Below are 24,223 nucleotides of genomic sequence, written 5' to 3'. Positions count from 1 at the left end.
GATAGGACCTCAGGGCAGCACCGGGACGCCCGGGTTCTGGGGAAGATGAGGTGGGAGTCCTCCGAGGACCGGGAGCTGGGACATCTGAGTCCCTCCCCCACCCCCGCAGGCACGGGGATGCCGCGGTGCAAGCTAGGATGGGAGCCCTTGGAGGACCGGGAACGCGGTCGTCCGGGTCCAAGGCTGTTGCCAAGCTGGGCAGAAAGGACCTTTCTCCCGCCCGGCTCCCCCTCCCTTCCCCGGGCCAGGCCCGAGCATCCCTGGGCGGGCCCCCCCCCACCCTCCCCGGGCTCCGCCGCGGTCCGGCCCCATTGGCCGCGTCCCCGTGACGTCAGGGGGCCCCGCCCCGGGCCGCCCGCTCGCCCCCGGGCCCCCATTCTCGCCGCCGCCGCCGCTGCCGCCGCTGCCTCGGCCTCGGGGCCGCCTCTGCGCCCCTGCCCCGCTCGGCCGGCCCGGGGGGCAGCGGGCCGGGGGGGGGATGCGCCAGCGGGCGCCCGGCCGGGGGCCATGGAGGGCGGCGAGGCGGCGGGCGGCCCGGGGCGGCCGCTGAGCGACGCGGAGCTGGCGGGGCTGGCCAAGGAGGAGCTGGTGCGCCGTCTGCGGCAGGAGGAGGCGGAGAAGCTGGCGGCGCTGGTGCAGCGCGGCCGCCTCATGCAGGAGGTCAACCGGCAGCTGCAGGGCCACCTGGGCGAGATCCGCGAGCTCAAGCAGGTCAACCGACGGCTGCAGGACGAGAACCGCGAGCTGCGCGACCTCTGCTGCTTCCTGGACCACGAGCGCCAGAAGGGCCGCCGCGTGGCCCGCGAGTGGCAGCTCTTCGGGGCGCACGCGTCCCGGGCCGTGCGCGACGAGCTGGCCGGCTGCTGGCAGAAGCTGGCGCAGCTCGAGGGGCGCCAGGACGAGCTGCTGCGAGAGAACCTGGCGCTCAAGGAGCTCTGCCTGGCGCTGGAGGAGGAGTGGGGCCCGCGGCCGGCGGCCGGGGCCGGGGCCGGGGCAGCCTCTGCCTCTGCGGCAGCCGCCGCGGCGGCAGCAGCAGGAGGAGGAGGAGGAGGAGGAGGAGGAGGAGCTGAGGCTGAGGCCGGGGCCGAGCCTGGAGGAGGCCCAGGAGGCCCCGGCCCCGACGGCCCGGGTGGTCCCGGGCCCGAGCTGGGGCTGCCCCCGTGCGGGGCCCGGGACGTGGGAGACGGCAGCTCGAGCACGGGCAGCGTGGGCAGCCCGGACCAGCTGCACCTGGCCTGCTCTCCGGACGACTGAGCGAGCCCCGCAGCCCCCAGCCCCTGCCCCTGCCCCTGCCGAGCTGGGAAGCGGCCTCGGGCTGCCGGCCCCGGCCCCAGCTCTGTCCAGCCCGGACGGAGGGGACAGACGCGCCCTTGCCCTTGGGCAATAAAACTGCAGGAGATCCCAGCCCACGGGCCTAGACCGTGCGTCTGTTTGGGGACCCAGAGGCGACTCGGGGCTGGGGGTGGGGTGGGGTGGGGAGCCAGACCCCTTTGGAGATTGGGGTGACTTCCCGCGACGCCCAGCCGCGGGCCCTTTATGTAGTGGAGGGAGCCTCAACCAGAATGGCTTGTGCTTGGAGGGAGATCCCTGGGGAAACCTTGGAGTTTGTCCCGGCTCCTCTGACCCCGAGAAGATGGAGTGAGGAGGCAGCTGCCCCCCGGGAATTAGTGAGGGAGCAAATCTTTAGTGGACACCCAAGGGCCGGGGCTCAGAGGGGTCTAGAGATTTCTGCAGCAAAACTAGGCCCAGATCCAAGCCCTGAGGAGGAGCCCCCACCCTATCCAGGCTCCTTCCTGCCCAGACCAGGATGTTTCTGGCTAAGACAATGGAGCAGGAAGCAGGTGGTGGGGTTTAAGGTCCAGATAAAGAGGAGCCCGAGGTGAACCCCCCCCCTCCCCTGGGATTTCAGAGCTGGCCAAGGGGCAGGATACCTCGGGGCCTGGCTGGCAGGCCATTGGGATGACAGGGAAGTGATTGCGGGGCACTGCTCCTCTTCCTGGCTAATGTAGAAACTATCCCTGTGGGAAAGGCAACCCCCCCATTCCCAAGTTTCCCGGAATCTTTGGAATTGAGGAACCCAGAGGCTTGAGTCCTATCCCTGGTCTAGCCACAAACTAGCCACCTAATCTGGGACAAGACTACACTCTTCTCTTGGCCTCAGTTTCTCCATTTGTAAGATGAAGTTAGGTTGGATGATGCCTCAAATCCATTCCAGCTCTGACATTGTGTGTTCTGTGTTCCAAGGTCACCCCTGCTCTGACATCCTATGTTCTATGTTGTAAGGACACCGGCATTGTGTTCTAAGATCCTTCTCTGCCTGGATAGACAATTCCCAGATCCCAGGGAGACACCACCCAAAGCCAACCTTCAGTTCTTTTATTCCATTTGGCCAATTTGTACAAAAATAGTCTCTTTAGGAAAATAAATAGCAGCCTCTCAGGAAAAGGAGTAGGTTCCATGTGGGGCTTGGGGGGAGCCTCTCTGAGCTTCGAGGGCCGAGGGCCACTCCAGCACATCAAGAAGGCCTGGGAGCTCTTCTTCCAGAGGTAGGGCCTGCCCAGTGAGAAGGGCACCAGAGCAAGGCAGTGGGGGTGGGGAGGGGCGGGGTGCTCCGCATCACCTATGCTGCTGGGAAGAAGGGCTTTTGTGTTTAGTGTTCTCTTGGACGCCTGGAGCTGCAGGGGAGGACGTTGGTCCCATGTGGAGCCTGTGGAGCCGAGGGGCTAGGAGGCAGTGATAGCTCAGAAGGGGGTCAGGGCCTTGTAGGAAGATTAGCAATCAGCCCCAGAGGACAGGGATGCAGGCGACTTGGCCCTGGAGCTCTGAGCTGTGTGTCAGGGGAGGGAAGCAGTCCCAAGAGCTCCTGCAACAGTAGGAGTTCCTGCACATAGTAGGCACTTCAATGTTCCTTGCCTTGAATAGGATCAGTGTCAGCCTGAGCCCAGGGAGGTGGCTGGAGAGACTTCATGGTCCCCAAGATGCTCAGGACATCTCTATTTGTGTCCTGGACCCTGCAGAACAGGGTGGAGATGGGGGCCAAACAAGAAGGGGGTGGCCTAGATTGGCTGGGCCAGGGTAAAGGGGACGAGCTCTTGGAGGCTCAGAGGGCCAAAAGCGTGGGAGAGCCCAGGGGATCCGAGCCGGGGTCCCCACTGCTGCTGCTGCTGCGACGATGGGCAGTGGCACAGGGCTCTGGGGTCCCTGGGTAGGTGAAGACCAGGCTGGGAGTGAAGGGGGTCAGGGAGGGGGTGGTCATGAGAGTGGGCGTGTGCAGGGCCTCTGGCTCCAGAACAGGACCAGGGGAGAGGGAGATTTGGGGCCGGCGACGGACAGGAGCAGGGGCGCTGCCTGAGGCCCTCTCTGCTGGCTCAGCCTCTTCCCCCGACTCACTGGGGACCTTGCACACAGGCCGGTGAGCCTCCAGAACCAGCTCCAGCCGCTCTTTCTGCTTTTGCAGGTCTTCGATCTCTTTCTGTAGCTCAGACTTCTCTCCTTCCAGTTTGTCTGTCTCCTGTGAGGAGAGGTAGGATGTTGAAATGTGAGTCATCAGAAGCAGGGCAGCACCCACCCCCACCTCCCCCCACTTTGGCCTTCTCCTCTTGGACACCATGAGTCTCACCAAAGTCCCCAGGTGCTGGATCAGTCCAGACTACAATGCTCATCAGGCTCCCGAAGGGTGAGGTTCATGGGATCACAGGAGTTAGGGATCTTTTAGGCCAACCCAGGTCATTTTACAGAGGAGGGAACTGAGGCTCAGAGAGATTAAGTGATTTGCCTCAGGCCACCCAGCTGCTAAGTGGTGAAGCTGGAATTTCAATTGGTATCCGGACTCCCTGACTGCCTTTACTCCATTCAATAAACATTAAGTTGGGGCGGCTAGGAGGCGCAGCGGTAAAGCACTGACCCTGGAGTCAGGAGGACCTGAGTTCAAAATCTGGCCTCAAACACTTGACACTTACTAGCTTTGGTGTGTGACCTTGGGCAAGTCACTTAACCCTGATTGCCTTACCAAAACAACAAAAGACGAATAAACATTAAGTACTGAGAGAGATGGAGTTTGGAGGGTACATGGTTTCCGCCCCCCGTGGAGCACAAGAGGGAAATAAGACACAAATACAGATGTCATTTAATACTGTGTATGAGTGCAAAACAATGTCCTTGGAGATCAGAAGGGGAAGCGGCTTCAGGGACGGGGTAGGGGTAGGGGAGGCAGGTGGTAAAGTAGATAGAGCTCTGAACCTGGAGGCAAGAAGTCCTGAGTTCAAATCCAGCCTCAGATATTTACCAGCTGTGTGACCCTGGGCAAGTCACTTAACCATTGACTGCCTCAGTTTCCTCATCTTTAAAATGGGAATAATCACACCTATCTCTAATATTTGTAAGGTGTTTTGAAAACCTTTAAGCATTATACAAATACAAGTTGAGGACAATTATTTTTGTTTTGTATTATCAAAAGAGGCTTCCTGCAGGAGGTGGTATTTTGATTTAGGCTTCAAAGGAAAGGTAGGAGTTCAAAGGGCTTGGAGAGAATTTCAAGCAAGGGGACCAGCCTAAGCAAAAGCTAAGAAGTGAGGCATGGACGGGGGGAAATAAGTAGTTTAGTTTGCCTAGAGAATAGAGTAAGAGGCAAATAGGGTAAAATTAGATTGATAAGTTAGGGTAGAAGGCCTTGAGTGCCAGATAAGGATCTGACTTTTACTTAGAGGGCAATAGGGAGCCACTGATGGTTCTGGAGCCTTCACTATTAGTAACTCTCTCCAGGTCTGAACAAATAATAATAGTTTCTTCGGTGCTTCAGGGGTTTACAGAATACTTTTTATCACCACAATCCAAACTTCCAAGGTAGGTAGTACAAATATTATCACCCCCCCTTTGCCAGTAGGAAACTGAGACTCAGAAGGGGAGGGTCTGGGGACACAGTTAGTGTCAGTACCTGGACCTGCATTCAGGCCTTCAGACTCCTAAGTCCGCAGCAGCCAATAGAGAGAAAGCAGGACCCCGCCCCCCCCCCCCCCCCCCCCCCCCCCCCCGCTCCCCCCAGGCTCTGAGAGCCTTTGCCCTAGGGCCTTATGGGACCCGATCCTCTCACTTACTGCTTGCAGGAAGTCAGTTAGCTCCTTCCTCCTGTTCCGGCATTTGGCTGCTGCCAGCTTGTTTCTCTCCCGCCTGACCCTCCTCCTCTCCTCCTCCTCTGGACTTATCTGCAAGGGGTTAGAGGAGAGGAACAAAGATGAAAACCATCATGAGTGGGAGGTGCTGGTCTGTGGCAGGGAAGGGGAAGGAGGAGAACCCTATCCATCCCTTACACCCTGGGAAGAGCAGCCCAGAATCAAGGGGTCATGGAATCACCAAATCTGAGCTGAAAGGAACCTTATCGGCTACAGAGGCCAGAGTCTCATGCTCAGTTCTGGACATTATTGTTTCCAAAGGACATTGACCAACAGGGGAGTGTCCTGGGAGGATGACCAAGATAGCGAAGGGCCTTGAATCCATGCCATCTGAGGACTGGGTGAAGGAACTGAATATATCTGGCCAGAAAAAGAAAAGACTCAGGTTGGCCAAGGTCACTGTGCCAAACGCTTGAGTGTTTGAAAAAGGAGTAGATTGGTTCTGTTTGCCCCCAGAGGGCTGAACCAGGAGCAGTGGGGGTAAGTTGTGGAGCCACTTTCATCTTCCTTTCCTAATCGTTAGACTGTTAGACCTGTCCTGCAGTGGGCTGGGCTTCCCTGAGGACTGGCTGGTCACTTATCAGGGAGCTTGGAGACAGGATTCTTGAACCAGAAGGATGAGGAGGTGCAGATCCCGTGACAGTCCAACCCCCCATTTCAAGATGAGCAGACTGAAGCTCAGAAAGACTAAATGACTTGCGCTGTGTCACACATCGAACAAGTCAGAAACGGAATTTGAACCTCTTTATGACTTCAAATGCCCCCGTGAATGCCACACTACCCGACCAGGATATGATCTCCCAAAGGGACTGACTGAAGGGGAGGGGTCCTCACTCTGCCCCAAAATAAGGGACTCTCAGGCCATGGGGATCAAGCAACCCACATGCATTTATTAAGCACATCCCACTGTGCCAGGCACTGGGCATCCAAAGACGGACGGCCTCTGCCCCTTAAGGGGCTGCTGCAGGTCTTTGCTTGGGAGCAGAGACCAGGGCTATGGTGGTGTGTCCTGAGCCTTAGGATTCAGAAGTGGAAGAGAATTTGGAGTTCCTGTAGTCCAAACACCTCGCTTTAGAAATAAGGAAACCAAGGCACCGAGAGGGTGGAAAAGGCAGCTGATTCCAGGGAACAAACCCAGTGCCCAAGTCCCTTATTCTCCCTCCCAGTGCCTCTGTTTCCTTCACTGTGAAAGGAAGGGCTTGAACTTGCTGGCTGCTAGGCTTCAGCTCTGGGTTTAGGAGCTCATGAAAAGGAGGCAAAGATTGCAGGATTTAGGGCTGGAAGGGTCTCCAGAGTCCAACCCCTCATTTTTCAGAGGAGGAAAGTGAGGGCCCTAATTCACATTTCTGTAGGGCCTGCCTTCACACAAGTCAGTGAGAGCTGTGGTGGAACAATTGGTCCCATTTTGCAGAAGAAGTCGAGAGCCACAGAAGGGACCCAGCTAGTTAGTGTCAGAGAGCTGCTAAGGGGGCCAACGGGCTAAAATCCTCAGCCTCTCTCATTCCTAGGAGTAAGAGGGACCCAGGTGGAAAACAAGTCTCTGCCTGTGTGTACCCTAGGCTCCAAGCAGCTGACTTTGGGGAGCCAGAAAGCACCCTCTGGGTCCCAAGGTGGGGGCCTCCCTCCATCTGGGGGGAAGGGTCTTTCACCTGTTCGCCGTGCCTCCTCCGAACCCCAGGTGGAGGCCCCACAGCACGAATGACTCCAGGTCGGCCCTGGAGGCCATAGGGCTGGTAAGGGAGAGGTCTGGGGTAACTGCCACCGGGTCCCAAGTATCGGGGCTGCGTCATCCACTGAAATTCCTGGCTGCTGCTGACCGTGTTGAGGGTGGGGGCGAAATGGAACTTCTAGGGGAGGAGAAACAAAAAAGAAGGGAGGCAGTTAGGGAATACCTCAGCTCAGGAAGGCCGAGGTAAAGTGGCCGGCTCCACGGAGGGGGGCTGCTTGGGCCAACCTGAGGCAACGCCGCCGTCCCACAGAGCTCCAGCACCAAGTGAAGATGGAGGAAGGTCCTGCTTTCGGGGGCTGCAGCTGGCTTCAGGCAGGGCCAGCCTCAGCTAGACGAGTACTGAACTCCCCCTTCTCAACTCCAGTACTAGGGGTAGGGGGCTGATGGAAGACTCTGAGGGACTGGGAGCTCAGGAATGACCTTGGGGCCCGAAGCCCGGGTTTAGGGAATGGGAAGACGTTAGTGGTGAGTGGGGTGGGCGCGGAAGAGGCTAGGGAGGGCGAGGTTAGGAAGAGCCCCGGGCTGTGGGGTCAGGAGGGGCCGGGACCCTGTCCGGGAAGCCGTGCTGTCGTGCCCAGGCCTGTTCAGGCTCAGTCTCCTCCGGGCTGGGGCGGCCTCGGTGACCCCAGTTCCGTCCCCTGAGGGACTCTGGAGTCAGCGGCTTCCTCCTCCCTGGGCACCCAAAGGCTGCGGCAATCGCGGACAGGAGCGCCTCTGGGGGCCAGGAAGGGAGGGGCGCCCCCCGCAAGCCCCCCCTCCCACCCCCGGTGACTCAGCTGCCTGTGACTCGGCGCTTCGGGCCCTCGGCCGGCTAGCTCCCCAAGCGGGACACGTGCTCGCCTGGCCCTGGTTCGGCAGGAAATGGGCACCTGCCCAGAGTCCCCTGGGTCCTGGGGGACAGAGCACTGGCTCTCGCACCCACCACCCCAGGTTCCGGAGTCCCACACGCAATGGCTGGTGGGGGAGGTGTCCGGCCAGGATCCCAGGGCTACGCCCCCTCGCCAGCTCAATCCCGAGGACCCTAGAAGCCCAGAGAGGGATTAATTTCTCCTTCTCAGCCTCATCCTTTGGGAGGGTCATGAAGCTGAAAGTCCCGAAATGAATCAGACATCCAAGAATCTGACTCCCCACATCCCCGCTCCAGGTCAGGGTGGGCGCAGGCCAGGGCCCGCTTCGGCCCGGATAACTGACGTGTGGAGCCAGGGGAATAGCGGGCTGGGAGAAAGGGGCGTGGGGGAGGAGGAGGAGGAATAGAAAAGGGGGCAGAGCCCGGGGCTAGAGGGTAGATCGGGGTACGGATAAGAGGCTTCGAGAGACGGAACGCTGGGCCTTGGGGGGCCAGACCTGGCTAGCTGCCCGCGCGGGCACTCTGAACCGAGTTGCCTCCAGGAGTCCCATTCCCCTGACACGGAGATCTTCGGCTGGAGAGCCCAGGCCAGGCCCTGGGCCTCTCCATCCCCCTCCGGGTCTCGCCGCTGGGGAGTAAGTACCCTCCCAGCCGACCTGCCAGCCTCCCAGCCCGTCCCGAGTCGCTTGGGGCCCCAAGCGCACCATCCTGGCTCTCGTGTCCTCCTCACCTGCTGGCCCGAAGTGGTGGGCGGCTGCTGAGGAGCGCCGTACGAGCCGCCCCCGGAACTGGGCCCAGCTTCCCCGAAGTCTCGGAACATGTCTTCGCTAGTATTGAGTGGGTCCCTGGCTTCCCAGACTCCCCGCGTCCCTACTCGCTTCTGACTCACTTGATGCTCGGTCGCCTCCTTTGCTTTTTTATGAATGAACCTTTTTGTGGAATGAACCATTTTCGTCTGGGGGGGGACGATCGCGATCCACTTTCTCGACTTTAACTTCCAAAAATGAAAATCTTTTCTGAACTCCGCCTTTTTATATTTCGTCTTCTCGCTTACCCAATTCTATCCTCTTCTTTTCAGAAAAAAAAAGGACCCAGGCCCATGCTCCTCAGAGCCAACAGTCCGCGCGTTTCCCCCTGGGAGCCAAACAGATTGGTACGGTCGAAGGGCTGATGACGTAGATGCCCATATATGGGGCAACTTCCTACGCCACGCCTAGGCTTAGTAAAGGATTCCCCCGACGCCAGACATCGCCGCAGGTTCTAGGGCACCTGGACTCCGCCTCCTGGCTCCCAGGCACTGAGGGCCCAGAGGGATGAGGGGCCAGGCCGAGAGGGAGCAGCCAGGCCCGCGTATCCGCAGCCTCGCGCTGCCAGGGCAAGGAGAAGGAATTCAACTTCTCAGTCCTTTTTATTTAGCACCAATCCTGCGCCAGGCGCTGGGGATACAGAGAACAAAATGAAGCAGCCCTTGCCCTCAGGGAGCTTACGTTCTACTGAGTATTTATCGCCACCTAGATAAGTACGAAGAAAGTACTGGGGTGGGGGGGCAATAGCCCACTGTTGGGTACAAGCGAAGCTCTTCCGGCTTCATGATAGATTTGGGTGGGAGAGCGGAGAGCGCAGAAAGGAACGATTCCAGGGCCCTGCCTTCAGGGAGCTTACATTCTTTTTGGAGGAGGGGGAGAGGGATACTGCATATACCAGGAATAAGGAAGACAAGGTGATTTAAAGAAAGCACCGAGGGGGAAGAAGTGGGGACCAGGGCTTCCCAGAGGAGGTCACCTGCGCTAAGCCTAGAAGGAGGAGTGCTTCGGAGAGGCAGAGATGGCAAGAAATGTTCCGGGACGGGGAGGAGGCTAGCGGTGGGGAGTCCTTATGCAAATGCAGTGGGGAAATGAGGCATGGAATTTGGGGAACAGCTCACAAAAGGCGACGTGGGCTCCAGCGTCAGCTCTGATTCTAGCTGCGTGTCGTTGGGCCAGTCAATTCACTTTTCTGAATCTCGGTTTCCACCTCTGTGAAAAGGAGTTAATAATACTGCCTACCTCACAGGGCGGTGGTGGGAGAATTGCTCATTCATTCAACACGCTTTTATTAAACACCTACTACTTGCTAAGTGCTGGGGATACAAAAAGAGGCAAAAGACAGCCCCAGCCCTCTAGGAGTTCCCAATCTAAAGGTGAAGACAATGTGCAAACAAACTCAGGCAAGTGAGCTAGGTACAAGATAACTAGGAAGTAATTAAAAGAGAGAAAGCGCTGGGATTAAGAGGGGCTAGGGAAGGCTTCTTCTAAAAGGTAGGATTTGAAGTGGATTTAAAAGAAGCCAGGGAGGGCAGCAGTCAGAGCAGAGTTCGGGTCTGGGGGGTGGGGGAGCGGGCAGCCAGGGAGAATGCCTCGATTTTAGAGAGGGAGGGTCTTGCTCATGGAACAGCCAGGAGGCCAGGGTCACTGGATCAAAGAGGATGTGTCCAGGAGTGAGGGGGCCAGGAGACTGGAAAGGTCGGAGGGGGCCAGGTGAGGAGGAACTTTGAAAATCTTTAGAGCATTATTGAAATGGGAACTGGCTGGCCCTGAACCAAGTGGAAGCTAGTGAGCTGCCTGTCCATGCTTGAAAAAAAAAATAAAATGCAAAGGAGTTAAACTCAAGTAATTTCCAATTCTCAAAGGGAAAGGGGAAGAGAGCAATGAGGTCCTCCACTCCATCTTTCTGCCTACGTAGAATAAGAAACAGATCTGAAAGCCTCTCGGTCCTTTTCCTCACCGGGGGCCTTCACTACCTCTTTAAATTGGTTTATAGATTTAAAGATGAAAAGGGCCTTACAAACCATCTTGTTCAGCCCCCTCATTTTACAGAGGAGGAAACTGAGACCCAAGGGTAGTCAAGTCAACAAGTATTTATTAAGCCCCTAGTATGTGCTAAGTGCTGAGATAAAGAAAAGCAAAAACAGTCCCTCATGGAGGTTACCAACCTAATGGGCAATGACTTGTCCAAGGCCACACAGGTAATAAATAGCAGAGTTGGGACCTGACTCGGGGCCTCTGTCTCTCAATCCAGTGTTCTCTGTTTATTATGCCATGTTGCCTACATAGTCTCAGAAGTCCCTTCCCCCACCCCCCATCCCTACAGGATTGGGCAGCTGGGTGGCTCAGTGGATAGAACCCTGGGCCTAGAGTCAGGAAGACCTGAGTTCAAACGTGACTTCAGACACTTACTAGCAGTGTGACCCTGGGCATTTGCCTCAGTTTCCTCATCTAAAATGAGCTGGAGAAAGAAAAGGCAAACCATTCCAGAAAACCCTACATGGGGTCAGATAAGACTGGAAGGACTGCACTGAATCCCTAGCGGATTGCCTTCAGATCTGTGAGGAGGGCTGGCTCTGGACTCCCCGAACAGGGGTCTCCTCACACAGGATCCCCGGGGGGAGACTCATCTCAGTAGAAGGGCCCTGAATGACCTAGGTGCATACCTGCACATATCAGCACAAGCCCCACCAGAGGTCAGCTCGTAATGGGTACCACATCCCAGGGCAGAAGGACAGAAGCAGATGCACACTCAGAGGCTGACACACAAGGACGTGCTTCAACACACACTTGCTGACACATACTTGGCTCGCTCATTTCTACTGAACTGGGCCCAATTGTACTTCACAGCCCTAGAAATGCACACCCAGGGCCACCCCCCCCCCCCAGAGGCAGGACGTTGCAGGGGAAAGAAAAAGGGCTGAACAATCAGGAGCCCTGGGTTCTAGCCCCAGTTCTGTCCTTGACTTGAAATCACCTTGGGAATTGTAACAACGGGTAACTCTCCCCATCTGTAAAATAAAGGGCTTGGACTGAATGGTTTCAAATGGTTCTCCCAGCTCTGCCACACCCTGGTCAGTGTTCTAAGGGCCCTCCTACCCTGACATTCTCTGTTCTAAGATCTCCCATCTCTAACAGCATGTTCTAAGGTGCCTTCTAGATCTAACATACTATATCGAAAGGTCCCTCCCCCGGCTCTGATATTCTGTGTTCCGAGGTTCCTCTTAGCACTGGCATTCTGTATTCTAAGTTCCCTCCCAGTTCTAACATTGTTTTATGTTCTAAGTCCCTTCCTGGTACTGACATTCTCTGTTCTAAGCCTCCTCTCAGCTCTGATAGTCTTTGTTCTAAGGTTCCTCCAAGCTCCAACATTCTATGTTCTACAACAGGGTTCTCCCAGCTCTAACATTTTCTGGTCTAAGATCCCCCCAGCTCTGATGTTTTATGTTCTAAGGCTCCTCCCAATTCTGACATTCTCAGTTCTAGGTTCTAAGGGTATTATTCCCAGCTCTGACTTCCCTATTCCAAGGTCTCTCATAATTCTGACATTCTATGTTCAAAGGACACTTCTAGCTTTGACATTGTCTGTTCTATGTTCTAAGAGCCCTCCCAGATCTGACATTCATTAGAATACAGAGCATAGAAAATTTGAGGTGGGAGGTACAATAGAACATAGAATGCAGAGTTGGGAGGAGTCTTAGAACGTGTAATGTCTGAGTTGGGAAAGACTGTAGATTATAATTATATAACACTAGAAGGGACCTTGGAACACAGAATTTAGAACATGGAATGTCAGAGCTAGAAGGGACCTTTGAACAAGGAAAGCCAGAGCTGGGAGGGACCTTATAAAAGAGAACATCAGACCTCTGAGAGATGTTAGAACATAGAATAGAGAATGTCAGAGCTGGGAGGGACCTTAGTCAATCAATAAGCATTTATTAAGTGCTTCTGGTGTGTCAGGCAAAGAACCCCAACCCTAATTCTGAATGTCAGAGCTGGGAAAGACCTTAAATCATAGATTTTGTTTGTTTCTTATTTAATTAAATTAATTTTTTTTTTGCTACATTTTAAGTTTTGAACTCTTTCCCTCCCTGCCTCTCCACCCCACACTAGAGAAGGCCACCATTTGACACAGATATACATATATATGTTTGTTCATATACGTATGTAAAATCATACTACGCATACTTCTATTTATCAGTTCTTTCTCTGGAGGGAGCATAGACTTTAGTTCAGAACATCAAAACAGAAAGGGACCTTAGAGATCACTGGGTCTCACCCCTTCTGTTTACAAATGAGAAAACTAAAGCCCCAAAAGGGAAAGGGACCTGCCTGAGAAAGTGGTTTGCCCAGCCAGGAGTAGCTGCCCTGGCACCACAACCCAGGAGCCCAGACCACCAGCTATTTCCTCAGGTTTGGATGGGAATCAGAATACAGTGGGAGCCAAGGGCAGAAATAGTTCAAGGAGAATCAGGTCAACAATTGTAAGGGCAGCAGGGAGGGCTTCAGGCCTCAGGAAGAGGCCATTGATTGGATTGGGTCAAGAGGAAGGAGGCCAGGGTGCTCCCCAGGACCGGTGGTGGCTTCAAGGCCCTGATTCACTTGGGAGGTGCTGCCTTGGAATACTTCCTCAGACCTTTGCTGGGGTGTCTCTTGCCTTCTCCTTCTGGGCCCCAAACTAAATCCTAAGATTCCTGAGAGCAGAAGGAATGGGCAGAGGTGCTTTCTCTCCTGGTTTCTCAGCTGGTCACATCTCCATTCGTTCTTTGGTAAAGCCTAAGCAAACTTCAAGCCCTCTCTGGTTCTTTACCATCATGGTGGGGTCTCAGGCTCTTGAGAAACGGTCCAATTTTCAGTGTGAGCAATTGACAAATGCTATAAATCAGGACTTGGTTTATCATTTTGTTGATTGTTGAGGTGTGAGAAAATAATGGAGAAAATGTAATAATGAAGGTTAGATTTAAAAGTATGTCAGGCATATATATAATTTTATTTATTTATATGTGTATATACAAACACACACACACACACACATATATTTACATATACACATATATAAAATTTTAAAGGAGACCCTGTTGTCTAGGTCTATTCGGATGGTTTTAAGGCACTGCCTCCCCCACCCCCATCCCCCATATCATGGCCTGTTAAGAAGTGAAAGGCTGATGGACTAAAAAGCTAGCAAAGTTTGGAAAGACCGACAGCCCAACTCTTAAAATGGGAAAGGAATTTAATAGGAATATATATGTAGACCCTATATCAGATTGCATGCCATCCTGGGGAGGGAGGCAGGGAGGGAGGCGGAGAACATTTAAAACTCAAAAGTTTATGGAAGTGAATGTTGAAAACTAAAAATAAATTAATAAAAAATGCAAAAAAAAAAAAAAAGAAAGGAGATGGGGAGCAAGAATCCTTTAGGCTGAGGTTTGCCTGGGTATTGATGTGGCTATTAGGAGTGAGGACAAGTAAGAATTGGGGGGGGGTCTGTTTACGTACAAATACAAACACAGGCATTCTGTCTCCCAGCCAGTCACTGAATCCCACTCTGGGAAAGCAGAAGGTTTTCAGCTCCTGGGATGAAAGGTACTAATGGATGATCTGGTCGGCCAATAAATCTGCCACACCTCACTATCGAGAAACTCCAAACGCCTGAGGGAAACTGAGTCACAGAGGGGGAGCAGCCCAAGACTGAAGAGTGAGTCACAGAGGACTTGAGAAGGCACAGGCACACCTTCCCAAGGTTGCCTCCTTTCCCCTCTGGCTCTCCTCAGTTTTAGCCCAAGCCCCAGCTCTCTTGCCCTAGAATTACAGTGTCTTCATCAGACCCCAGCGAGAAGAGGAGAGAAGGATGGTGTTCCAGGTTCACCAAGGCACCAAGAATAGAACCCAGGAGTCTCAACTCCTAGGACACTTCTCTCTGCTCTGAGCTGCACAGTTCTAATCGAAGCTGACAAAGGTGGAGGGGGGTGGGGAACAGCAAGGTACCAGATGGCAAATCAATCCCTGCCACAGATGGAGAAAGCCAGACAGCTGGCCATTCAGGCCTTTCCCCTCCCCCCGGGCAGACAGGAAGCTTCTGACTCCAAAGAAAAGGATTTTGGGTTTGGAAGGGAGTCAGAGTTCTGAAAGAGGCATTCTTTGACTGGAGAGCTCCCCTCTCGCCTCCTGCCCCGGCTGCTTGGCCCTAGGGCTGACCTTGCTCAGGGAAGAGCTTCTTCCCCCTTCTCACCTCCACCAGGTGGTCATTCCCTGCCGCTAGTTCTTCAACCACACCCCCCACGCCCCGCCAGGATCAGCTCTCTCCCCACCTCCCCTCCATGGAATCCAGATCTGACTTTTGGGGATAGCTTCTTGACCCCTTAAAGCACGAAATGGGGACTAGAGGAAATTAAGGATCAGGAAGGGAGGGAGTCTGGGAGCTCCTCAGAGAAGCCTCCAATGACCCTGAATTACTCCCTTACTATCCTAAGGTTGGGAATCAACGAAACGGGGAGTTTCCCCCGAGGATGAATCAAGCCCATGTGTCAGGTTGCCAGGGGCTGAGGCGCCTTACTGCCACTCCCTCCCAGCACTCCGCTGGAGTCAGGGAGCCTCAGCCAGGGAAATTCCCCATTTGGGGGCTTTGAACCCCATCCAAAGCCAATCGCCTTCCTCAAGTCAGTCATTTCCTGTTTCCTATAGCACATCCCTGGCGTCCCTCCTTCCCAGGATGGTGGGGCCCAGTGCCCCAGGACAGCTCAGGGGCTGTTTGTGTTGGGGTGGACAGAACTGGGCAGACTTTTCCCCCAGCTTAAGACACAAACAACCAATCCCTTTACGGCCTTTAACGGGCTGGGGGAAGTGGGATGGAGAGGAATGAGAAAACGGCAGGTACCAGACTGCTCTGTCTCTGATTCCTTCCACAAAAGAGGAAGGAGACATCAGGAGGATGAGACAGAGGGGAACTCTTCTCCACAACTTTCCCTATAGAAGCATCCCTCTTTCCCTTCCCAGAAACACAAATCCTTTAGCCTGGCATACAAGTTCTTGCCCGGTAGGGTACTGCCTCCGTTTCCAGGCCAATCTGTGCCGCACTCCAGTTGGCTAACGAGGACAATTCTGCGATCCCTAAACCTGCCCCAATGCGTTCCTGGAGTTCGGCCAGCATCGCTCCCTTTCTCTGCACCCTCCCCCTTCACCTGATGACCAAAGGCCTCTTCTTCCGGGAAGCCCTTCCTGACTGACTGAGGATAAAAGGACAGAGATGCATGGAATCCACTTATCCTATAACATTGGGAACCGAGGTTCTCTGGGTTTGGCCTCTTCTTCGATTCTTAGTCCCACGAGAATAGGGAGCAAGTCCGGTCTAGAGAAGGATCAGTAAAGTGGGGAGGCAGACAGGATAAGAGGGAATCACCAGGGAAGGAGAAGGGGGGGGGTGCCTACCATATGCTAAGTGCTTTACAAATATTACTTTATTTGACCCTCACAACTCTGTGAGGTGAGTGCTGTTATTATCTTTATTTTACGGATGAGGAAACTGAGCTCGAGGGAAATTCAGTGACTTGTCCAGGGTCACACAACTAATAAGTACCAGAGGCCAAATCTAAACTCAGGCCTTTCTGACTCCTGGCCCAGCTCTACTCACTGAACCACCAGCTGCCTTTCATTTAAACTATCCACACTGCCCTCTGAAACTCAGGAGCCTCATAAATCATGTCTGTAGAATGAATGGCTGAGGGGGCTACACCTTTATCTAGGCTTCGGGGGCCCACAAATGCCTTCCTTTCCAAGTGACCTCATTTCCTTCTCCCCACAAAACTGTGACGGAGACAGACCAGATAACCATATCTCTGTGTTACTGGTGATGAGGAAACTGAGCTGTAGACAGGCTGGGCCTTCCCCAGAATCCCACACCCACGCGCACCTGCCACCCTACCTAGAAGTCCGAAGACCTGGATTCTGGTTCCAGCTCTGCCCCTAACTAGCTGGGGGACTGGCTGTGTTCCTTCTCAGTCTGCCCCCTTCTAGGATTCAGATACTAGGAAAAATTTGCCATAGGACTGCTAGATATCGGAGCCGAGTGTCAGTGTCCCCACTGGGGGATTACAGGGCTCAGGTGTTGAATGACTCCAGGGGAAACTGAGGCACCTGAGTGTAGTCGGGAGGGCCAAGAGAGATCCAGCAGCTGGAGGAGAGAGTCGGGCTTGCCTGGGCTCAGGAAGTAGAGGGAGGAGCCTCAGGGGCTGGGGGAACGGTGACTCCTGCAAGTTGCTGCGCAGATCTGGAAGAGGAACCTTTCCATCTCTCCTGAAAGACGAGACTTGGGCTTCGAAGCCAGAAGGGAGCAGGAGACGCCGAAGCATCTGCGCCCGATGACTATCCCTGTGACCGCCGCGGTGGCCCACGGGGAGAAATCCACGAGTAACTAACTGGCCGTGACTCACCTCACTCCCACCTCCCCTCTCCCGCCAAGTCAACTCAACCCTGTGGCATCTCCGCTCCCTGGCGGTGGCATTCCGATCGCGTGAGGCTCCGGGTCCTGACTCAGCCTTCGCACGCAGCGCTCCGTCCTAGCAAGCGGCGGTTAGACCGCCCTCCCCGGGGCACCAGACGAAAGGGGGAGACGCGGGAATGACGAGCAGCCCAAGAGACTCGAGCCAAAGGGGCAGCAAGTAGCAGAAAGCCCAGCCCTTCCCTGGTGCCTCCCGTATCCCTCTGCTTCCTTTACTCATATTTCCCTGGAGCTAAGTCCTTGGGGAGTGAGCTGAGCATCCCAATAGAGCGCTTCGCAATCCAGCCAAGGACAAAAAAGGAGCAGAATCAAACACCTTATACTTTATAGCACAGAAAATTCCAAACGGAGAGATGGAAAAGTCACTCCATAGAAAAAATTAGGACAATGGAAAGTGAAATCTTTCACAGTTGTGAGTAGGAGAAAAAGTCATACCCAGTCAAGGCATAGAAGACAAAATGGAGAATCTCAAATATGTAAAATGTAAACGTTTTCGCACAAATAAAATCAATGCAGCTAGAATCAGAGAAAAATATATGGATTTGGGAAAATCTTTCTATTAAATATTTGACAAAAATTTGATGAATACAGCCCGTAGGGAAGAAACATAAAGAGATGTTAAAGAACCTCAACAGAAAAGTTTACCAAGAAAGAAATGCAAATGATCAATAGCCACCTGAAACAAATTTCAAAATCACAAATAACCAAATAAGTACGAATCATTATCCTGAGACACCACTTATGATCAATAGCCACCTGAAACAAATTTCAAAATCACAAATAACCAAATAAGTACGAATCATTATTCTGAGACACCACTTAAGACAATAAACGTCTTTTGAATGAATTCTGCCTTAAGGTAGCAAAGATGCTAAAAGATGGACAGAGTCATTGCTGGAGCAGTTGGAGGAAGACAGGCAAACTTCTTCATTGTTAGTGAAACTGTGAGTTGGTCAAGCTGCTGGGGGGGGGCGGATTGGAATTCTGCGAGAAAAGTCACTGAATTGCTCATCCCCTTTGACCCTGAAATCCACCACTGGGACTATATTTCAAGGAGGTTACTGACAGCAGGAAAAACTCCTGCTACGCCCAAGTGTGGATGGCAGCATTATTTGTGATAAACACAAACAGTTAGGGTCTGGCTGCACAAATTATGGTCTGTGTATGTAAAGGAAAATTCCGGCACTCGAAGGAATGATGAATCTGAAAAATCTAGAGGATCATGTGAAAAAAGAAAGTGATGCCAATGAAAGAAAACAGGGCCACAATTGTGTCAACGGTATAGCCATGGAAAAGCAAAGAACTCAAGGCCAAAATAATTGTCAAGGTCTTCACCCTGCCACCAGTTAGGGGACATATCTCCCTTACTTCTCTGTTACCAATCCAATTGCTTTTGGGGAGTGCATCAAGTTAAAAAGTACAGTGAGGTGTTCATTGTGAAATGTCTGTTGTGTCCAAATAAAACGTTATCCATACACTTTAAAAATAAAGTCATGGGGCAGCCAGGTGACCCAGTGGATAGAGCACTGGCCCTGGATTCAGGAGGACCTGAGTTCAAATCCGGCCTCAGATACATAACACTTACTAGCTGTGTGACCCAGGGCAAGTCACTTAACCCTGATTGCCTAGCTTAAAAAAACAAACAAAAAATAAAAATAAAGTCATGCTCTGGCTTAGCGATCCCCCCAAAAGGGCCAGAAAATATGTATTTATTCCAGTCCTTTAAGGGCATGCGATTCCATTGGTGATGCCTTGGAGGCGGGAGCTATAATTATCTCCATTTTATAGTTGCAGAAACTGAGGCAAACAGGGGTTAAGTGACTTGCCCAGGTCACACAGCTAGTAAATGTCTGAGATTGAATTTGAACTTGGGTCTTCCTCACTCCAGTCCCAGGGCTCTATCCATTACACTATCACTCACCTCTAATGGCTCTTTAGGTGGCCTACAATTTTAATGTTTTGGTTAAGTGACTTGCCCAGGGTCACACAGCTAGTAAGTGCCAAGTGTCTGAGGTCAGATTTGAACTCAGGTCCTCCTGACTCCAAGGCCAGAGCTCTATCCACTGTGCCACCTAGCTGCCCTAGTTTTGATGTTTTGGAAGATGACAGTTTTCAATGATAGTTAGCCATACAGCCTATTAGATGCACACTGGCATTTAAAGAAAGGTGTTTTTTTTGGTTTGTTTTGGTGAGAACCTTGGGGTTCATTAAAAGTATTGCACAATTTCCCAAATGCAAGTCAGCCTACTGTTCTAGTCAGTTCTAGGCCCGGCTGAGACCTTGGCAGCCTGCCTAAGCACACGTCAGCCCAGACAACAGGCAGGTTTCATCCACTTGATGTGTCCTGTCTAGATAGTCAGTTACTGTGTGTCCCCTTGAGGAAGCTCAGCCACCCACAGGAGCTCGCTGCAGGAGCTACGCCAACAGGAGCGCGTAGGACGGGCGGCACAAGCTGTGGCCCCCGTTGCACAGGCCTCATCTAGCCATTGTCTTCAGGAGGGAGCCCCTCTTCCATTTGGGCTCTGGGGGGGATGGAGCAAAGGCCTCTGGCAGGGAGCATGCGTTTCTCAGCGTCCAGCAGGGGATCACTGGACCATGTGGGACCGTACTATTGCATCCTTCTCGGATCCCTGTTGGATTCTCACGTGGAACGTCACAGATAAGCCAGGAGGCCACGTGAGACCTGCCCCTGCTCAGAACCCTCCCTAAGCTGGAATGGCCTCTTCTCTTCACCGTTCTTCGAGGCTTGACTAACAGCTCGGCTTCGATGATCCCAACTGGCGGCTACAGAATGGCTGGAGAGCCTTCTCCGTGTAAATAGTGTAGACCGGAAGCTCTCTGAGGGCAGGGAGCTGTTCATTTTTCTTCACATTCCCAGCACTGGGTACAGAGCCTCATGTGTACTATTGGGAACATGATAAATGCTTGTTGAAGTAAACCAAGTTTTGCCCTGAGAGGCAGATGTTAAGAGCATGGAAAGAGGTCTGGACTGGAAGTTAGAAGACCTAGGTTTGAATCCCAACCCTGGCAGCTGTGACACTTGATGTCTGTCCCTCGGTTTCCTTACCTGTAAAATGGGGATACAAGCGATGCTCCCTAATTCACAGGGCTGTCGTGGGGATCAAATGAGAATGGACCATAAGCTCTCCACTGGTACCATACGGCACTGAGCAAAGCCGTCACAGGAAACAGTCAGTCAACAAGCATTTATTCAGGGCTCACTAGGCACCAGGCACTGTGTGCTAAGTGCTGTGAATACAAAGAAAAGCAAAAAATTGGGTCCCTTCCCTCAAGGGGCTCACATTCTAATGGAAGAGACAACATGTTAATAACTACATAGACACAAGATATATATACAGTGTAAAGAGAAGGAAGGCAGTGAGGGTGCCAGGGAAGGCAGGAGGCAAAGGTGAAAAGAAAGAGCATTCCAGGTATGGGGCACTGCCAGTGCAAAGGCCTGGAGTCGGGAGACGGTTTCACCTGTGCAAGAACAGCCAGGCCATCATACCTGGATTATGGGGTTTGAGGGAAGGAATAAAGTGTCAGAAGACTGGGAAGGAGGAAGAGACCAGGTTGTAAAGGGCTTTCATGCCAGATAGAGTATTATCGATCTGATCTGGGAGGTGATAGGAGCCAGCAGCATTGGTGAATGGTCAGGCTTGCGGCTTCTCAGGTTTTGGTCCTGGGCTAGCCCTTAACTCCTCCGTCCCAGAAGGCCTAACACCATTCCTCTGACCTGACCAGCAGCCACCCAAGCCTGTAAACCAGAGGACCAGGAGGGGGGCGGGGTGAAAACAAAGGTGGGCTTTAATGAAGCAATGGAAAGAACGGTATAGGGAATTGAAGTCAGAGCAGGGAGCAGCAGGCACTCACTCTACTAGGAGGGCCCTGTCCACGGTCAGGACTACAGCTCCCAGGATGGAACACTCCACCAACTCTTCTGTGCTGTGCCGGCCAGGGATGGGCAAGGAGCAGCTCTAAGCAGGGGGAGGGGGCCCAGCTGAGGCTCTGGGCAAGTAACAGAAGCTCTGAGGAAGAGGGTCCCATCCGCCCTCCATTTACTGGGCCAATACCAGGGAAGGGGGGGTGGGGAACGACGTCACGTCTCAGCCTCCTCTCCCTTCCGGATGCTTGGGCGAGCCGCGTCTGCACCCCTTCCCCTTTCCTGAGGCCTGAGACCAGTCCCCAAAGTCCAGAGCCCTGGAAGGCCAGCCAGAATGACTGTCTCTGCCCTCCCCACCCCCAGGTGTCTCAGCTCCCAGCACAGGGGCACCCACCCCAGCTAAGTCAGGGCTGTGTTGTTGAGCCGGTCCAAGACTCGGGAGCAGTGGGGGGTGCTCTCCAGGTGGTAGCTGCTCTCGTAGAGGGTGGGGCACAGGTGCCAGCGGTTAGCTCGATAGATTCCTAGGTAGGTGTAGACATCCGGCTTGTAGGTCAGTGGGCACTTGACCCCAGCTGCCCGGATGGCAGCATCAGCCTTCAGCACTCCCTCCTGGTCCGTGAAGTCCTCCGTGTAGACACAGATGACCTGACGCTCCTCTTCCTGGGCCCGGGGGCTCACTTTGGCCACCTGCAGCTTCCCCTCCACCACGGCCCTGGCGATGCCAGCCCACGCGTGGTCCAGCTTGAAGCCAGGGCTCAGGTGCATTAGCCATTTGCCGGTCAGCACCTCGTGTGTGAGGGCCAGCTCCCGCAGGATAGCAGGAGTGATGGGCCGCCCGCTGGCCTGCAGGGCTTCCCAAGCCCCCTGGAGTCCCTGGACATCCCCAGCTCCAGGGGAGAAATCAGGCCCGTAGACGGCGATCCAGCCGACAGGCTTGGGATTGGGGGCGCTGGGCCCCCCGTAGCGAGAGACGCGGGAAGGAGGGTAGGCGGCCAGCCAGGAGTCCAGCTCGCAAGGTGGGGTGCTGCGGGCATCGAAGACCAGCCAGGGGTCCATGTCCGCTGCCATGGCCTCGGCAGCCAGATGCTCCGCTGTGAAGCCATCCTCCTGGCCCCCAGGGGGGATCTCTTCCTCCGGCAGATCGATCCTGCAGGGAGGGGGAAAGGTGAGGCCCGCAGAACCCCCACCTGCGTGCTGGCTGCCGGCCGCAGGGCCGAGGCCTACCACCCTTCCCCTCTCTGCTGCCCTTTAAAGAGACAGGGCTGGGTGTCACAGTGAGTAGAGTTCTGAACTCGAGTCTGGGAAGCCCTGGGTTCAAAAGTTGACTCGGACTCTTAGTTGCTGTGCGACTCCAGGCAGTCACTTGACTACTCTCTGCCTCGGTTTGCCCGTCTGTAACGTGGGGATGATAGCACCTGCTCCCTCCCCAGGTGGTGGAGAGGCCCGACCGAATTAACACAGGGAAAGCTCTTGGCAACCCTCGGAGGGCTACGTCATTGCGGGCTGTCGTGATTAGATGGCCGTTTTATTACTAATTACACGTGATGACATAAAGCCCCTTCCCTCCCACCCTCGAGTTCCTAAAGGAGATAAGGCCTCAGTCTAAGAAGACAAAACCCGAATGGATCCCGGCAAAGATCACTAGTTTGGGAGTCCTGCGGGGCCTCCCTGGCCAAGGCGCCCGGTGGGCCTCAGTCTCCCCCCTCCAAAAGGAGGCTCCGCCCACCCGGCTCTTCCCAGCTCCGCCTCCCCTCCCCCGCCGGAGGGGGCGCTCGCCGCCGCTCGCCTCCTCCCGCCCCTCCCCCCACCCGACCTCGGCCCCTCCCGGCTTCCGTACACTCCCCGCCGCTGCCCCCTGCCCTGGCCGGAGTTTCCCGCCCCGCGATCCCGCTGTCTCCCCTCAAGGCCCAGTCACCTCCGCCTCTCGCTCCTCTCTGTGCCAACCCGGCCTGGCCCCCGCTCTCTCCGGGGCTCCTCTCCTCCACGGGCCCTCCGCTCCGCCCACCCTACGGCCGCCGCCATCTTGGGCCGCCTGCCGCCTCAACAACAACTTTATCGGCAACCGCCGGCCGCGGTCGGACACAGCCAGGACGGAGGGGGTGTGGGGACTGGGGGGGCGGGACTTTTCCGGACGTGGCAGCGGACGCGACCAACGGGGAGCGGGGCCTCTCCGCGGAGACGCCCCGCTTGAACGTGCGGAGGGCGGGGCCGTTGAAGGCGTTCCTCCATCAGCAGGGAGGCGGGGCGAACGTCGTCCTCCTCGGCGGGTCTATGGGAGGAGAGGTGCTGGTGCGGCGCTGCGGGGCGGAGCAGGGCGGAGCGGAGCGTGCGCGGTCCGGTGAGCGCTAGGACCCGGAGGAACGAGCAGCGGGTCGGCGCTAGGACCCTGAGGCGCACGAGGCGGCCCGGCGCTAGGACCCGGGCGGGGCCGCAACCGGGGCCGCAGCCGGAGCCGGAGGAGCAGCGGCGGCGGAGCCCGAGGAGCCCGAGGAGCCGGGGCCGGAGCCGGGGCCGGGGCCGGAGGGCCGAGGCCGAGGTCGAGGTGCGGCGAGAGCAGCAGCGGCGGCGGCGGCAGCAGGAGGCCCCGAGATGCCGAGCAAGAAGAAGAAATACAACGCGCGCTTCCCGCCGGTAAGGAGCCGGCCCGGGCTCCCGCAGCCGCCCCCGGCCCCGCTTGGGCCTCCCCGCGCCCGGCCCGCGACGGCTGCCCCGCCCGCCCGGGGCCCGGGTCCTCGCCTCCCCTCCCGCCCGGGACCCCCGCCCAGGGATCCCGGGGGCCCCTCCTCCCGCTTGTGCCCCCCCCCCCCCGGCCCCCCCCCCCGCGGCGTCTGCCCCCCCAGCTCCTCCGGCACCCCGGGACGCCCCACACTCCCAGGACTCCCCTTTTACACCTGGGCCCCCCATACCCCCCTCGGTCCCCCTCTGTGGCCCCCTCCCCTCTCCCTGTTCTGTTCCTGGGGCCCTGTCTCCCCCGCTGCGGGACTGGGCCGCGGCCCCTCCCCCACCCCGTGGCAGCACCCCACCCCCCACCCCCCGCCCCCTGCCCAGGTCCCCGACATCGCTTCGCTGATGGGGGTGGGGAAGGGGTTCTTGTATCCGTCGTTCTTAAAGCTGCTCTCCCCCTCACCCCCCATCCCAAGGCCAGAATCAAGAAGATCATGCAGACAGACGAGGAGATTGGCAAGGTGGCAGCAGCTGTACCTGTCATCATCTGTATCCTTGGGCGCCGAGGGGAAGGGGCGACCTGGGCTGGGGGCTCAGGAGGGTGGGGAGGAGGGGCTGGGGGCTTAGGAGGCCAA

General features: G+C 55.4%; 4 protein-coding genes across 5 annotated transcripts in view; 2 read left to right on the top strand and 2 right to left on the bottom strand.

Annotated features, from left to right (window-relative positions):
• The first annotated feature begins 507 nt into the window (after positions 1-507).
• Positions 508-2,445, top strand: CCDC85B (coiled-coil domain containing 85B). Its single transcript, XM_027856251.1, has one exon. The coding sequence runs from the start codon at positions 508-510 to the stop codon at positions 1,252-1,254; it is 747 nt and encodes a 248-aa protein (XP_027712052.1). The 3' UTR covers positions 1,255-2,445.
• Positions 2,446-2,550: 105 nt separating this feature from the next.
• FOSL1 (FOS like 1, AP-1 transcription factor subunit) lies at positions 2,551-8,744 on the bottom strand. Its single transcript, XM_027856250.1, has 4 exons — positions 8,475-8,744; positions 6,818-7,015; positions 5,094-5,201; positions 2,551-3,511 (listed from the first exon to the last, which is right to left on the bottom strand). Exons 1-4 carry the CDS (start codon positions 8,691-8,693, stop codon positions 3,101-3,103), a joined length of 936 nt encoding a protein of 311 aa, XP_027712051.1. The 5' UTR covers positions 8,694-8,744; the 3' UTR covers positions 2,551-3,100.
• An 11,547-nt stretch (positions 8,745-20,291) lies between these two features.
• CUNH11orf68 (chromosome unknown C11orf68 homolog) lies at positions 20,292-22,956 on the bottom strand. The gene is made up of 2 exons (XM_027856216.1): positions 22,840-22,956; positions 20,292-22,071 (listed from the first exon to the last, which is right to left on the bottom strand). Exons 1-2 carry the CDS (start codon positions 22,944-22,946, stop codon positions 21,324-21,326), a joined length of 855 nt encoding a protein of 284 aa, XP_027712017.1. The 5' UTR covers positions 22,947-22,956; the 3' UTR covers positions 20,292-21,323.
• A 490-nt stretch (positions 22,957-23,446) lies between these two features.
• Positions 23,447-24,223, top strand: part of DRAP1 (DR1 associated protein 1) — a 3,697-nt gene continuing 2,920 nt past the window's right edge. Inside the window, exons 1-2 of one of the 2 annotated variants that reach the window (XM_027856218.1) lie at positions 23,447-23,555; positions 24,065-24,137. In XM_027856218.1, coding sequence (XP_027712019.1) covers positions 23,514-23,555; positions 24,065-24,137 — 115 coding nt within the window. In that variant the 5' untranslated portion in view covers positions 23,447-23,513. The remainder of the gene's footprint in view (positions 23,556-24,064; positions 24,138-24,223) is intronic. The other variant, XM_027856219.1, reaches the window with a different exon arrangement.

The sequence above is a fragment of the Vombatus ursinus genome, unplaced genomic scaffold (assembly GCF_900497805.2).
Source record: "Vombatus ursinus unplaced genomic scaffold, bare-nosed wombat genome assembly UNPS02011369.1, whole genome shotgun sequence".
Classification (NCBI taxonomy): domain Eukaryota; kingdom Metazoa; phylum Chordata; class Mammalia; order Diprotodontia; family Vombatidae; genus Vombatus; species Vombatus ursinus.
The sequence above is the reverse complement of the archived record's forward strand: the minus strand, read 5'-3'. Positions and strand labels throughout refer to the sequence as shown.